The 12,838-nt window shown below is 32.3% G+C and overlaps 1 protein-coding gene across 5 annotated transcripts in view; it reads right to left on the reverse strand.

The window, feature by feature from the left end:
• LOC110024605 (DEAD-box ATP-dependent RNA helicase 13) overlaps positions 1–12,838 on the reverse strand; it is a 48,823-nt gene that overhangs the window by 6,056 nt on the left and 29,929 nt on the right. For 4 of the 5 annotated variants that reach the window (XM_020724667.1, XM_020724668.1, XM_020724666.1 and 1 more), the window contains exons 13-15: positions 12,752–12,820; positions 10,936–11,076; positions 10,728–10,793 (exon numbers count right to left, since the gene is read on the reverse strand). In XM_020724667.1, the coding sequence (XP_020580326.1) occupies positions 10,728–10,793; positions 10,936–11,076; positions 12,752–12,820 (276 nt within the window). Of the gene's footprint in view, positions 1–2,768; positions 2,883–10,727; positions 10,794–10,935; positions 11,077–12,751; positions 12,821–12,838 lie in introns of those variants that run through there. The other variant, XM_020724670.1, reaches the window with a different exon arrangement.

The raw sequence follows: 12,838 nt of genomic DNA on the forward strand, positions 1-12,838 counted from the left end.
AAAAAAAAATCAACGAGCCATGAAATACTACTTTGTTTTATCACTAAGAACATATGGAATCCATCGGGCATCTCAAAGTTCTAGGCAGACAGTTCTAAACACAATAAAAATGGTAGATAAGCGGATTTAATTATAAAAACCTTTACATAGAACTTTGTTGCATTGCCAAAGAATGATGAAAATGTCTCATATTACGGGCCAAAATCAGGTTCTATATTAAAAAAATATTGGATTGCAAACGGGTATTCGTGTAATTAAATGTGTGATAAGCCTTTCTCCTCCAGGACTCAACGTCCATCTTCCATTTAGATTTTGACAATATGGCATTCAAATGTAGGATCAAAACCATCATTTGAAACAAAAGAGGTTTTGATGAGATTTAGGGAGATTTTGATAACTTTGACGATTACAATGCATGTATAAAATTAAACTTTTAAAAGAGCTTATATATGCCTCCTGATTATCATCATTATCATCACAAATTTGATGAATGCTTATTAAAATATTGATGAAATTCAATCTACAAATTATTTTCATGTTGCAAATCATAATCAACTATGTGCTCTTGGGCATTCTTGCAAATTATTTTCTTGCACACACACAATTCCTAGAAACAAAGGCTTCCATTTCAGTAAATCATATACACTTTTACAACAACAACAACTACTGCAAGGACGACAAAGCCTTTCTCCCACTAAGGGGGGTCGAGCAAGGACGACAAAGCCTTTCTCCCACTAAGGGGGGTCGACTACATGAATCCTTTTTCTCGAACGTGTCCTATTGAGTGCCATATTTTCATTTAATCCTGATAGATTAAGATCATTTTTTATACAACATGCCCGAGTCATTTTAGGTCTACCTCTAACTTTCTTACCAAAAGTCAAATCTAAAATATTTATTCTCTTAACAAGATCATCAGATGGTCGATGTTTAATGTGACCAAATCATAAAAAATGACAATGAAGCAACTCCAACCCTTTCATAGATAATATTCGTTTTGCACGTTTTCTCTAAGTGTAAAGCCACTCATCCACCTAAGCATTCTCATCTCAACAACGCATAATATAGTTTTATGCTTCTCTTTCATAGGCAGACATTCTGCACTATAAAACATTGCTAGTCTAACCGCTATCTTATTAATTTTCTCTTTAAGTCTAAGCAATACTTTTCAATCACACAAAAGGCCCGATGCATTCCTCCATTTCAACCATCCAACTTGAATTCTACTCATAACATACCCATCTACATCATCACTTTTTATAATAAACCCGAGATATCTAAAACGTTCACTCCTTTTAATGACTTGATCACCCATTGATACAACCGCGCCACTAGAACTACTACTACTACTAAAATTACATTCCATGCATTCAATCTTAATCCACTCAAATGAAAGTCTATAAACTCTGAAGTCCTCAAAAAAATTTAGCCATATACACTTTTACATTGAAACAAATCTTCAACAATCAACTATAAGTTCTCAAGCATATTTAACCATGTTTCTTAAATGAAATTTATTAAACTCGACTAAACTTCATTCAAACTCTAAAATTTGCCCAAAAGTAGTGCATTATCCCTTAAAATAATAGGTTTCTTGTTAGAATCATTTTGAATTGTTTGTCACAAGAAAAGTAGCCACATGTTTTCACTTTGAGACCTTTTATAAGAGGAATTGAGGGTAACAATTAAGAGTTGGTTAGCAAACTTAAAGTTTTTCGCAAAAGGCGTAAGGTCATTTATCTTCAATCCACAAAAAAAAATATGGCCTAAAAAATAAACATTACAAAGATTCATTAGAGTGCATCTCTCATCAAGTATGGAGTAGGCAAAAGTTTTACACCTTATTAGGAAAGAACACATCTAAACTAGCCCAATAAAGTGCCCAAACAATTAATACACAATTTTGCTTAAATATCATATCATTTGGGATTAGGTTAACTAAATGCAAATATAGAAATTTTTTAGGTCAAGTTTTAATAAAAAAATGCAACCTAAATCACATCCAAAAACGTTGCCTAAAACATAATGGTAAATACTCCAAAATAGTTTGTGTTCAAAGGCAAAAAGGGCATAGATGGTTTCATATGAGCTCGCCTTAAGATTATCATTTTATATCTCTTTGAGGCTCTTCATGTTGAATGATCTCATGATCTCACAATGCTAAATCGCTTGGTGAAGATATTCCATCCTTTAACAACTCAATTTATTCTTAAAACCCACTTCGTTCCATAGACTGGATATATAACCAATTTGGTATAAGTGGAGATAAGTTGTCTATTATTCATAAATAAACCAAGTGTCGTTATTATATTCGTATATAGTGATGAAATTCCTAAGGAACTCAAAATGGTTGGTTTAGTCTATCCATTTTGAATCTAATAGTATTTATGTTAGGATCCACTTGCAAGTTATGCATCCTAATATATTTTGGTGTTGGCATTATTGTCCCATGAATACACAAGTTTTGATGGTATGTTGGTACACATGCAATTATGGTAATTTTAAGGAATACATAGATCTAAGGCAATGAAAATGATGATTTATATGAATATATTATGCATTTTTTTCTATATTATTATGTAGAAAACATGTTTCTAATGTCTGCATCTAAAGCAACAAAATGTGTTCCCTTTTATTTTGAAAAGGCAATTAGGCTCAACTCTAAATTGCTGATGTCAACACAATCAGCTTTCAATCAACACACATGAAGTTCAAAATCTTTCAGAAGGTGTGAAATACAACTGACCACTCAATATTATTCCCTCCTTAGGATCAAATTTCATTGAATTCTCCCCACGATTGTCTCTATATTCCAGTCGTCTTCCAGCTTCCTTTTATTGATATCATTATTTGCAATATGAGGAGCGACTTTCGACCCACCTCTGCACAAGTATGAAGAAAATGATTTGATATTAACACTCAAATTCCAAGAAATCAGGTAAAGTATGACACATTTTAAAAGTACCCCAAATTTTTTATCTCCCGAAATTTGATCAAAATAATTTTATTAAATTATGTGCATGAAATCGAATAATTTCATATGAAATACTATATGTTAATTGTTAATGGATTAGAAAAATAAAAAATTTTGAAGTTATAAATTTATTTAACTAGATTAATCCCTAATTAGATCAGCTTGATCTTCTTCTACTATACCGACCCAACACTCTTCCGCCTTTTAATCCAATCATTAGGTCGATTAGGGCAGGTGAATTTTGTATTTCCCTTCAACCCTTCCTATTTCTTCTTCTCTCTCCCCCGACCTTCCCCTCTCATGTTCGTTTCACGCCTGACAGAAGCAGGCGATACCAACGACCCTTGCTACAGTGCAAGGGCCACGAGCTAGGTCGCGAACAGACAAACCGAGCAGCGTAAAGGGTTGCTGCAGCTCACGATCTAGGCATCCAGGACAATTTCTGTAAGTGTGAATTCCTCCTTCAAGATATTTGAAACTTTCATTTCCTTCTCCAGACTTCCGTTTTGACATTTGCCTCATTTTTCGTGGTTTCTCATTTTCTGCAGCCGTCGGAGGCTCCGAACTAGTGTCAGAAGCATCAAAAGTCCTTTGCAAGATTTTGTACAGATTTTAACACAAAATTGGCGAAGAGAAAGTGAAGATTAAGGTGTTTGGAAGTGTTGGAGAGAAATTTGGCAGTTTCAGACGAATCAATTATGTCAAAAAGCTCTTTTGAGGTATGTTTTGATGTTTAATGCATGTTTTGGGTTAATACATGTTTTAAGAAATCCTATGATGTCTACGAGCCTCAGGTTGTTTATAAAAGGCGGCGAGCTTGAGAAGAGCATATGATCACCAGTCGTAGGGTTGCTCCATGAAGTCGGGTAAAATAATCTTGTGCTAATTTAAGAATAATACACTTCTATAGATTTCAGATAATTTCTGATTTGACACACATGCATTTAAAATTTCGACCTATTGTAAAGGATATATGCAATTGAATGTATTAATGCATGTTTACTTCTCTTACGATACAAATGTTATGGTAAGATGCAAATGATTAAGCTTATGATATTAATTGACTGCATGTATTCATTATTATGCTTCATGCCTATGATACATATAATGTCTTATGCTTAATATAGTAATGATGATTTAAATGCCACAAGAAATGTCAAGGGGGTAGACTGCTACATGAGTGATTGCGCACATTATGCAAGAATGTAGTATTCTGACTCCTGATATTTATACGGGACAAATTTTGGGAATAATTGTAATTAGGCGATGACAGAAAATTAGGAAACTGTGTGTATCAGGTGGGGTCGTCGATAACCGCTATGTTGGGGGAAGTCGAACCTTTATCGATAGTTTATATGGCTTTTAAGGTAGGGTGACGACCCCTAATGAAAAAACATAAAAATAGTTGAACCCTATACATTAAACAAGTAATAGTACTCTGATATGCTATGAAATGAAATTGTTACAATAATATACAATGAACATGCTTACGATTTGCATGTTACACTACAAAAAAATTTTATATTACTTGTACTTGCTCTGTTTTCATGTTCTCTATTATGTCAACATATTATGATTTGTGGTAAATATGTATAGTATCATACAAGCATGCACGTTCTTTTTTTTTCATGTGTAAAGCCTAATGTTAGCTCTGATTATTTCTTTGAGCCGTTATTGTTCATTCATCATTGTTGCCTTACAGGCATAGGCAACAAGCATCAGGGTGAGTAGTCAGGTGTGTCTTTGTACAGCTTTGCACGATAGTTTTGGGAGTTTGCACATATATTTTGAGTATGTATTTTTATTATATTGGATTTAACAGCTCTATATAGTTTTTATGTTTTGGGTGATATGGTTTATATGTTTCTAAGTATGTATATGAAATGCAATGTATCATGTATGTTGCAGCGACCCAGTTAAACCAATTCATCACCCACTGGGTCATGATTAAAGTCAAAACCAGTGCTTGTGTGAGTTCATCTGACCAAATTGTTAGTCTCTGTAGCACCATGATTGACTCTACTAGATGGTTTGGGGTGTGACAATGTATAGGCCTCAAAAAGCTCAGGTGAAGCGTATGGCTCACATTGGTTGAAGCACAACTCAAGGACTGCCTCCTGTGTTTAGGCTTTTTCACCCAACATTAGACGGTTTGAATACGAATCAAAGTCGCACTCTCATGTGCATGAACTCCCTTCCTCTAGTCAATCTTCTCAGCATCATCACATGCTACTTTTGTTACTTGCACCGCCAACATCTTCACCACTGCTTCCGCCATCTACACTGCCAACATCACCATCGCTTCTTTTGCCGCCAACATCGTCATCATTGCTTGTTACTTCCACTATAATGGTAACCTAATTTTGTTATAGTCGTGCATTACTCCTATTGTAGCCACCGTTTGTTGCTCTTCCTGCCAACACCACCATCAACAGCTCTTGTTGTCACCGTCGCCGCCTATTGCTCCGAATTTTGATTATTTATTATGTTATTTAGATATATGAATGTCACTATATCACTTGGATAATATAGATAAGAGGTCTACTATGTAAAACTCATCTTATATCTTTGATATTTTATATTACGTTCATTTCGTATTCTATATTAGTTTAATGACTTGATCAGTTGATATCTGCATTATATTTTTATTTGTTTAAGTTATTATATAATATTTTGAAGCTTACATAATACATCATTTCATATAAATACAGTTTATCACTTGTTATTATGCTAGAATATTAATGTTTTCTTTATATATATATATATATATATATGAGTCGTCAAAAGATGTCGTCCTGCCGCTCTGCTAGGGTTCCGCCCCATGGCGGACCCTAGCGTTTTTTTCAATATTTGTTGTTGATTCGATCTCCACTTCTTCAAATAGAAAACCAGGTGATGAAGGTTTTAAAATGGACAGTGGATTTTGACCCTCGTACTGAACCTCCTACCATTCCTGTTTGGCTGCGCTTTCCAGGTTTGAAGATCTACCTTTTTGATCAAGAGCTTCTCTTCACTTTAGCGATGGTGTACGGTAAACCCCTCAAAACTGACACGCCTACAGTGAATCTAACTCGGCTTTCAGAAGCCAGAATTTTGATAGAAAATGATATTATTTTACCTTTTTCCGGGAGAAATATGAATTGACACACAACATCAGGGATTTTGGCAGCAAGCAGAACTTGAACAGATACCACTTTATTGTACCCACTGCCGTATGTTTGGACATTCTCCTTCTCAATGTATCAGTAGCATCCAAATTTAAAACCTTCAAGTAAAAACGCTTATGGATCTGCCCCACCTCATACATGTCCCTCCTTCGCTTCTAAGTGCATTCCACAGACTATTGAAACACCGATCGACACGATGCCACCTCCCCCTCCCACTACCGGAGACAATACTATCTCTATTCTTCCGACTGATATATTAGCAGATGATTTACTTGGGCTCGATAATCAGAATAGTATTGAAGCTCCACATCCCCAGGATGCATCAAGTGTTGAAGAGACATGCTTGTCATCTCTTCAGAATCGGAATGTTGTTACTGCTAGTCCGGAGCTAGGGGCTCATTCTCTTATACATGCCCAACAATCTGTTGACCACGCTGACCAGATGAGCAAGTCCTCGGATGAGGAATGATAGGTTTATACATCTAGAAAGAAAAAGAAGAATGAAGACACACTCCAGCTTGGGAACTCAATGGATGATACTCTAGTAACTTCGGGTAATTGAACGACACTCAACAAATTGTTAGTTGTCTCCGCTCCTAGAACTAGAGGCAGAGGCAAGACCAAGCTCGCTCGTGCATAGCAGCTTATTTCATGCAAGTTTTGTTTTTTTTTTATCTATGTTTCATCTTTTTACGATGTCAGTGTCTGATTTGTCATATGGGTGGGGCAATTTTTTTGAGTCCTCTCATATAACTTCTATGTATCTTTTCAATTTCAATAAAATTATATATGTATACATATATATATATATATATATAAAAGTTATGATTCTAATGTATCATTTTTACCTCTTTATCTTGACTTGCACAATTTTAAATATTGATTGATATAAACCTCAAATGAAGAATTTACTTGCTTTGTGGTCATCCAGCTTTTCAAGTATGCTGAGTTATATTGTTTACCACCGATCCACTTTTCATCTATGTTGCTTGCCCTTCCACCTTGACATTGCTGTTGCCTTCCTATGTTCACGCTTTAAATTATCGTGATAAGCATTATTGCAACTATAGTATCACATCACGCCTTCATCTCTTAATATTTTGAACACAAATTTCATATTTTCATCTTGAATCGGGATTCAATTCTAGAAATAAGATTTATAAAAAGAAAATTATGATATTAGAAATCATGTTAGATGTATTGAAACCCATTTTTTAGTAGATTTCTACAAATTGTAATATTATAATAATTTTCCCTTGAGCCATGCTAAATTCACAAATTGTAATACTCCTTTAAATCCTATAAATAAAACCTTTGAGCCATGCTAAATTCATTGGATTCCGAATATTATAATAATTTTCCCACTTGTATGTTTTTTTTAATGTGTATTATTCAAGTGCTTCAAAAGTTTTGATGGCTATGTATATGCAAGCATAAGGACAAGTTCGTTCCTTTTGAATGATGCCTATATGTGTGCTTATTTTAATTTATTAAAACGATTGTTTGCATGCGTGATTAAATTCACTAAGTGATGGACACTGAATTTTTTTACAAATTTTGGGCAATTATTAAATTAGCTTTTATGATGAATAGAACATATTTATTATCTTTACATTAAACACCGGTTTTTCTTTATTTATTAGTATCTTATATATTACAATTTTTAATGTAATCAAATTGCATCACATTGTAAGTAGTATTAGAAAACCTCGAGCCTTAACAATCCAAGATAAAATTGGTATCCGAACCACACTATGGCTCATTAAGTTAGCTAAAATAGGACACATCATTTTAAAAGATGATTTTGGAGCACACCCCAAAGCTAGGCAAGCCAAACTTTCCCAAGCCAACCAAAAAAATTACTTGATTTCTGGAGTCGTGTGCATTTGAGGCATGTCTTTTACCACAAAAGCTATAGTTTAAATGAGCTTAAATTTAATGATTAGAAAACCCCAAGTCATTTTCTATTCAAATAAACAATTATTTTTAAATTAATCTATTAATAAAAAAATCAAAAAGGAATTTCTAAAGCCAATAAAAAAAAATAAAGTAACTTGAGCAACATTTCATTCACTCATTGCTTTCTCGTCAACCGCATTTCTCACTACTACTATCTCATTGAATTGCTCCCTCATTGACTCGCTAAACAACTAATTTTGCATAGCAATCATACTCACTCCCTCATAATTTCATTTGATTGTTTTTGTTCCCTATAATCACTCACCAAATTAATCTTCGTCATCAAATTTGCTCCCTTGCTATTTTATTGGTATTATGTCATCTTTATCGACCCAACAACCTACACCTCTCATCTTAAGTACAACATTCTTGCAATCGTCTCTATATTATTTTTTCATTGAAAAAAATTAAATATCTCGACTTTCTGCCAACAACGCTCAAGGGATCTCTAAAGGCTCTTGTTATGAGGGTTAAATCTATAAGATATTTAATATATTTTTAAATTTTTTATCGATAGAGTGATATGCATTTTTAGGCTTTTGATATCTTAAGGAATTGAATACTACTTGCTAATCATATTTTGATGTTTATATGGTAAACTTTTGTATAGCTCGCTCAACCAGACACATAGCTATCAAATTTCTAACAGTTGTTTTATGTTTGTTATTAGATTTTGAAATTAAATATGAATTTATTTTGAATTTTAAAATTTTTTTACTAATTTTTATTTTTAAAACATAGTTTTCATTTATAAAAAATTAAAATTTAAGTTTAAGGAGCTTATGCCTCACCGGACAAAGCTTACATCCTGCCTCATGCTTCTGTCTTTGTCTCCACTATTTAAGCCATTGAGGTAGGAAATTTATTTATAAAAATTTAAAATTTAAGTTTAAGGAGCTTATGCCTCACCCGACAAAGCTTACATCCTGCCTCATGCTTCTGTATTTGTCTCCACTATTTAAGCCATTGAGGTAGGAAATAAAAATTAAAAAAAATTTAAAAAAATGAAAAAAAAATAATATGCTTTAGGAAAAATAAAATCATGACTCTAAACAATACAAAGTAACCATCATGAAGATCTGAGTTGTGCGCCACGTAAAATAAGTGGTATAATTTTGAATAAATTAGGGATTTCAACAATTAATAATGACTTTTGTGCTTAAATAAAAATAAATATTAAAAATGATAATAGCTATTTAAATAGATAAAATTTCAAATATATAATTAGATAAGAAAATATTTTTTTCTATATAATTAAATATAATGTTGTATGATTTAAATGTGAACTTGTAAAAATTTAAAAGAATGAGTTGACATCTTAAATATTTATATATATGAAATTTGATTATACAGGCATCATAGTAAGTAAAGCAACATACAAAGAATAAATAGCAAGCTAGTTTATAAATAGGGTAGGTACTTATATTTCTATTTTACAGTAACAATTTTTTCTCTTCAAATTTTAACATTTCTTATTATTGAATTTTATATGCTTGAGTAATATTCTTATTAGTGCAAGATTGCTTTTCACTTACTCATGCATGAAATCCCCCTATAAATATGACTGCTACTAAGTACTTTTCGTATTTCAAATTTCAATGATTAATACGTAAAATAAATACAAAAATTAATAGTTAAAAGAATGTATCATGAGAAAAATGCACAAAAAATGATATATAGAAACGAATGTATATGTATTTTAAAAGATAAAATCCAAAACACTTACAAACTGGTTGGAGATGCTTGTACCCGCACTAAATAAATCAATAAATAACTACACTCAAGAAATAGATTTGGAAAAAGAATATTGAGATGAATGTGCAATAGCATAAGAAAAAATAAAGCATTAAAATGAAAAAGAGATTTAACAAATGATAGTTTCTCTGTGCTTCTATTAAAGTAGTTACAAATACATTTTTTTGGTATTCATGATAAAGGAATGCTTTATAAATTATGTACAAAAATCCTCAAGTATGTTATCTTCAATATTTTGAATGACTATAATTCAAAATTTTTAAACAACCAGTGAGTTGTTTAACTCATTCATTAATTGATAATTACTTTTTTTAATAAAAAAAAATCCCTTAGCTTAAATGGGTGAAACAAAAAGAGTTTATCAATGATAAAAGAATAACAATCGAAGATACATATTGTAGTAAGTTTACATATCAGTTTCTATTTTGAAAATGCCTTATTTTAGAGGAAAAAAATGATGTACATTATAAGATGTTTATAAATAAAATTTTATCATTTAGTTATCGAATTTGAAATTGGAAGATCTCGTGTTTGAAAAATGTTTTAAATGTAATGCAAAATTTTTGTTCAATTATCTACTCTTGCCTTGGTATTCCAAGCTTGAGGGGTGGATCATGACATTTAGTTCCATAATATGTTATTTCTTTCTTTCAAAGAGAGCAAATATGAAATCTACTACACAGCATTAAAGAGCAGCGACCAAAACCACCATGATCAAAAGTGAAAAAATTTAAACAAAGGAATGTAAACAAAGCAAAGCGCAAAGGCTAACATGTAACAACATAACTTAAAAAAAAAATCAAAGAATAAAATTTCCATTCAATATTAGTGTAAATAAAATTGCATGCCAGTAAAATGGAGAGAAAACATACCCCAGCCAAAAATCGGTGTGAAAATGCCTTCGGTTGCACTGGTCTTGACAACAGAGCAATCAATCCCTACAATTCAAGAACCATAGAATTCAACATTATAGGCCACTAAAATAAATTAGTGAAAATTCTGAAAGCAAAATACTACTTGCTATTTTGTCATTGACAAATGTAAATAAATATCTTAGCTAGTCAGATTCATGAGAGATACCTGCTGTAACTTCTTCAAATGGAGCAAACTGGTTTTCTTTTGTTTATAGACCATCCCCCTTTCTTCCTCACTGTCCGTTTCATCCACTGCCAATTCTACATTAACAGCATTTCGTTCAAACCAACTTTTTTTGGCACTCACCTGGACGCAAAAAAAAATCACGGAACAGTAAGAAATGATGAGAGCATGCGTGTTTTTAAAATTTAGGGAGAAAAATAAATGTTTCCAAGTAATGAGCAACATTTTTATGAGTACTTCGAAATAACAACTCAAACCCACCAAGGCAAAGAATATATTGTATCTATATGAATTGTGAGCAGATGAAAATAATGGCTCGTTCCAAAAATCATCATATGAGATGGAACCAGGATTATTATTATAAAAGGAAGGATCATAAATTCTTAGGTTTAACCAGAGAAGGTTCAAATCTATGTTAGATCAACAGAAGATATGGGACCTACTTGGTGAATTGCATGGGACTGAATGTTAAAGAGTTCTAAAAAGAGGAAAGCTTCTAATAATGATGATAAATAGAAAGTTGGTCATATTTATGATAAAAAGAAAATGATATATGAGATTTAGAATAACAATGATGAGCATAATCAATTCGTTATAAAAATGGCATGATCCATGAATCCAATATTGAGAGTAGCATTACAATCACCATATGTGTATAAGTGAGGAGATTTGAAAGAATTAAATCAACATCCATTTAGAATATGGTCATGCCATTTGCTAATGATAACATGAAGCCATCAAAATGAGAGGTGAATGTTCATCTTCAAACAAGAACTTAGTTGCAAAAGCTTTGCAATTACTTTTTTAACGAGGTCAGTGCTTGGAATATCTAAAATCAACTATAACGAGAGGAAGTCAGGCGAGGAGGTCCCGAGGTTAGGGGGATTGGCAGCAAGCTGTGGATGGTTCTATCATAACAGACAAGCAAACCAACTTGCGCGGGTTTCATACAAGGCAAAATATAGGAGTTTAGAATTTTACACTTGATTTTATGCGGGTTAGGAATTGTTAGATTTAAGCTGGTAATAAATTGAAGAATTTTAATCAAGGAAAAATTGAATCTGTGCACAATTAGGAACAATAAGCATATTCAACTTCAATAAAAAGAAAACACTCAACCGGCTTTACAAATAATTTGCAATCAATTAATCATGACTACTCCATAATTAATGCAAGCCATCAATCATTATTTATAGAAAATAGTATTAGGATAATAAACCCAGATAATTTGAATTCAACCAAATCATGTATGAAATTAAATCAAACTCAATCAGATATTTAAATTTAAGCAAAATAATATCCAAGCTAAATCAAAACAATGAAATAAAAGAAATAAAAATTATAGCAAATTCATCCAAAATCAAATGGAGCTAAAATGACTAGAAAATAAGTATAATTCAGCTCTTTTGCTGTCAGTTCAACTTTTGGTTAGCTTATGAAATGCTTATCTTTTTTAGGCTAAAATAACTGAATTTTAGTGAAAAATAAAATTAGCTATATTATAACAATCTGCCAACAACAGGTTAACTACAATGGTAATGTCAATAGAATTGGTTCTTTAAAAATTTACCGAACATTATCTACATTATAGAACATGCTGCTGCAGTTGAAAGTGAGCTCTATATCTGTATGAGAGCTTAAAACTTTAAATCTCATGGCCAGAGGGAGATATGTGATGAGTAAATCCTCCCCACTACGAAGAATATTTTTTTAATGGTAACTGTTGAGGAGAACAGTTGAACCTAAACAACAATAAAAAAAATCACATTTTACCTTTCCAAAGTAAAATGTATCTCACCTGGGATATTTTTCGCTGGATTTTATCAATTTGCCGAGCAAGTGATATTCTCTTCAAAACATCAGGCATGTAGGCCGAATCTATACA

This window comes from Phalaenopsis equestris, unplaced genomic scaffold (assembly GCF_001263595.1).
Source record: "Phalaenopsis equestris unplaced genomic scaffold, ASM126359v1 Scaffold000263, whole genome shotgun sequence".
In the NCBI taxonomy this organism is placed as follows: domain Eukaryota; kingdom Viridiplantae; phylum Streptophyta; class Magnoliopsida; order Asparagales; family Orchidaceae; genus Phalaenopsis; species Phalaenopsis equestris.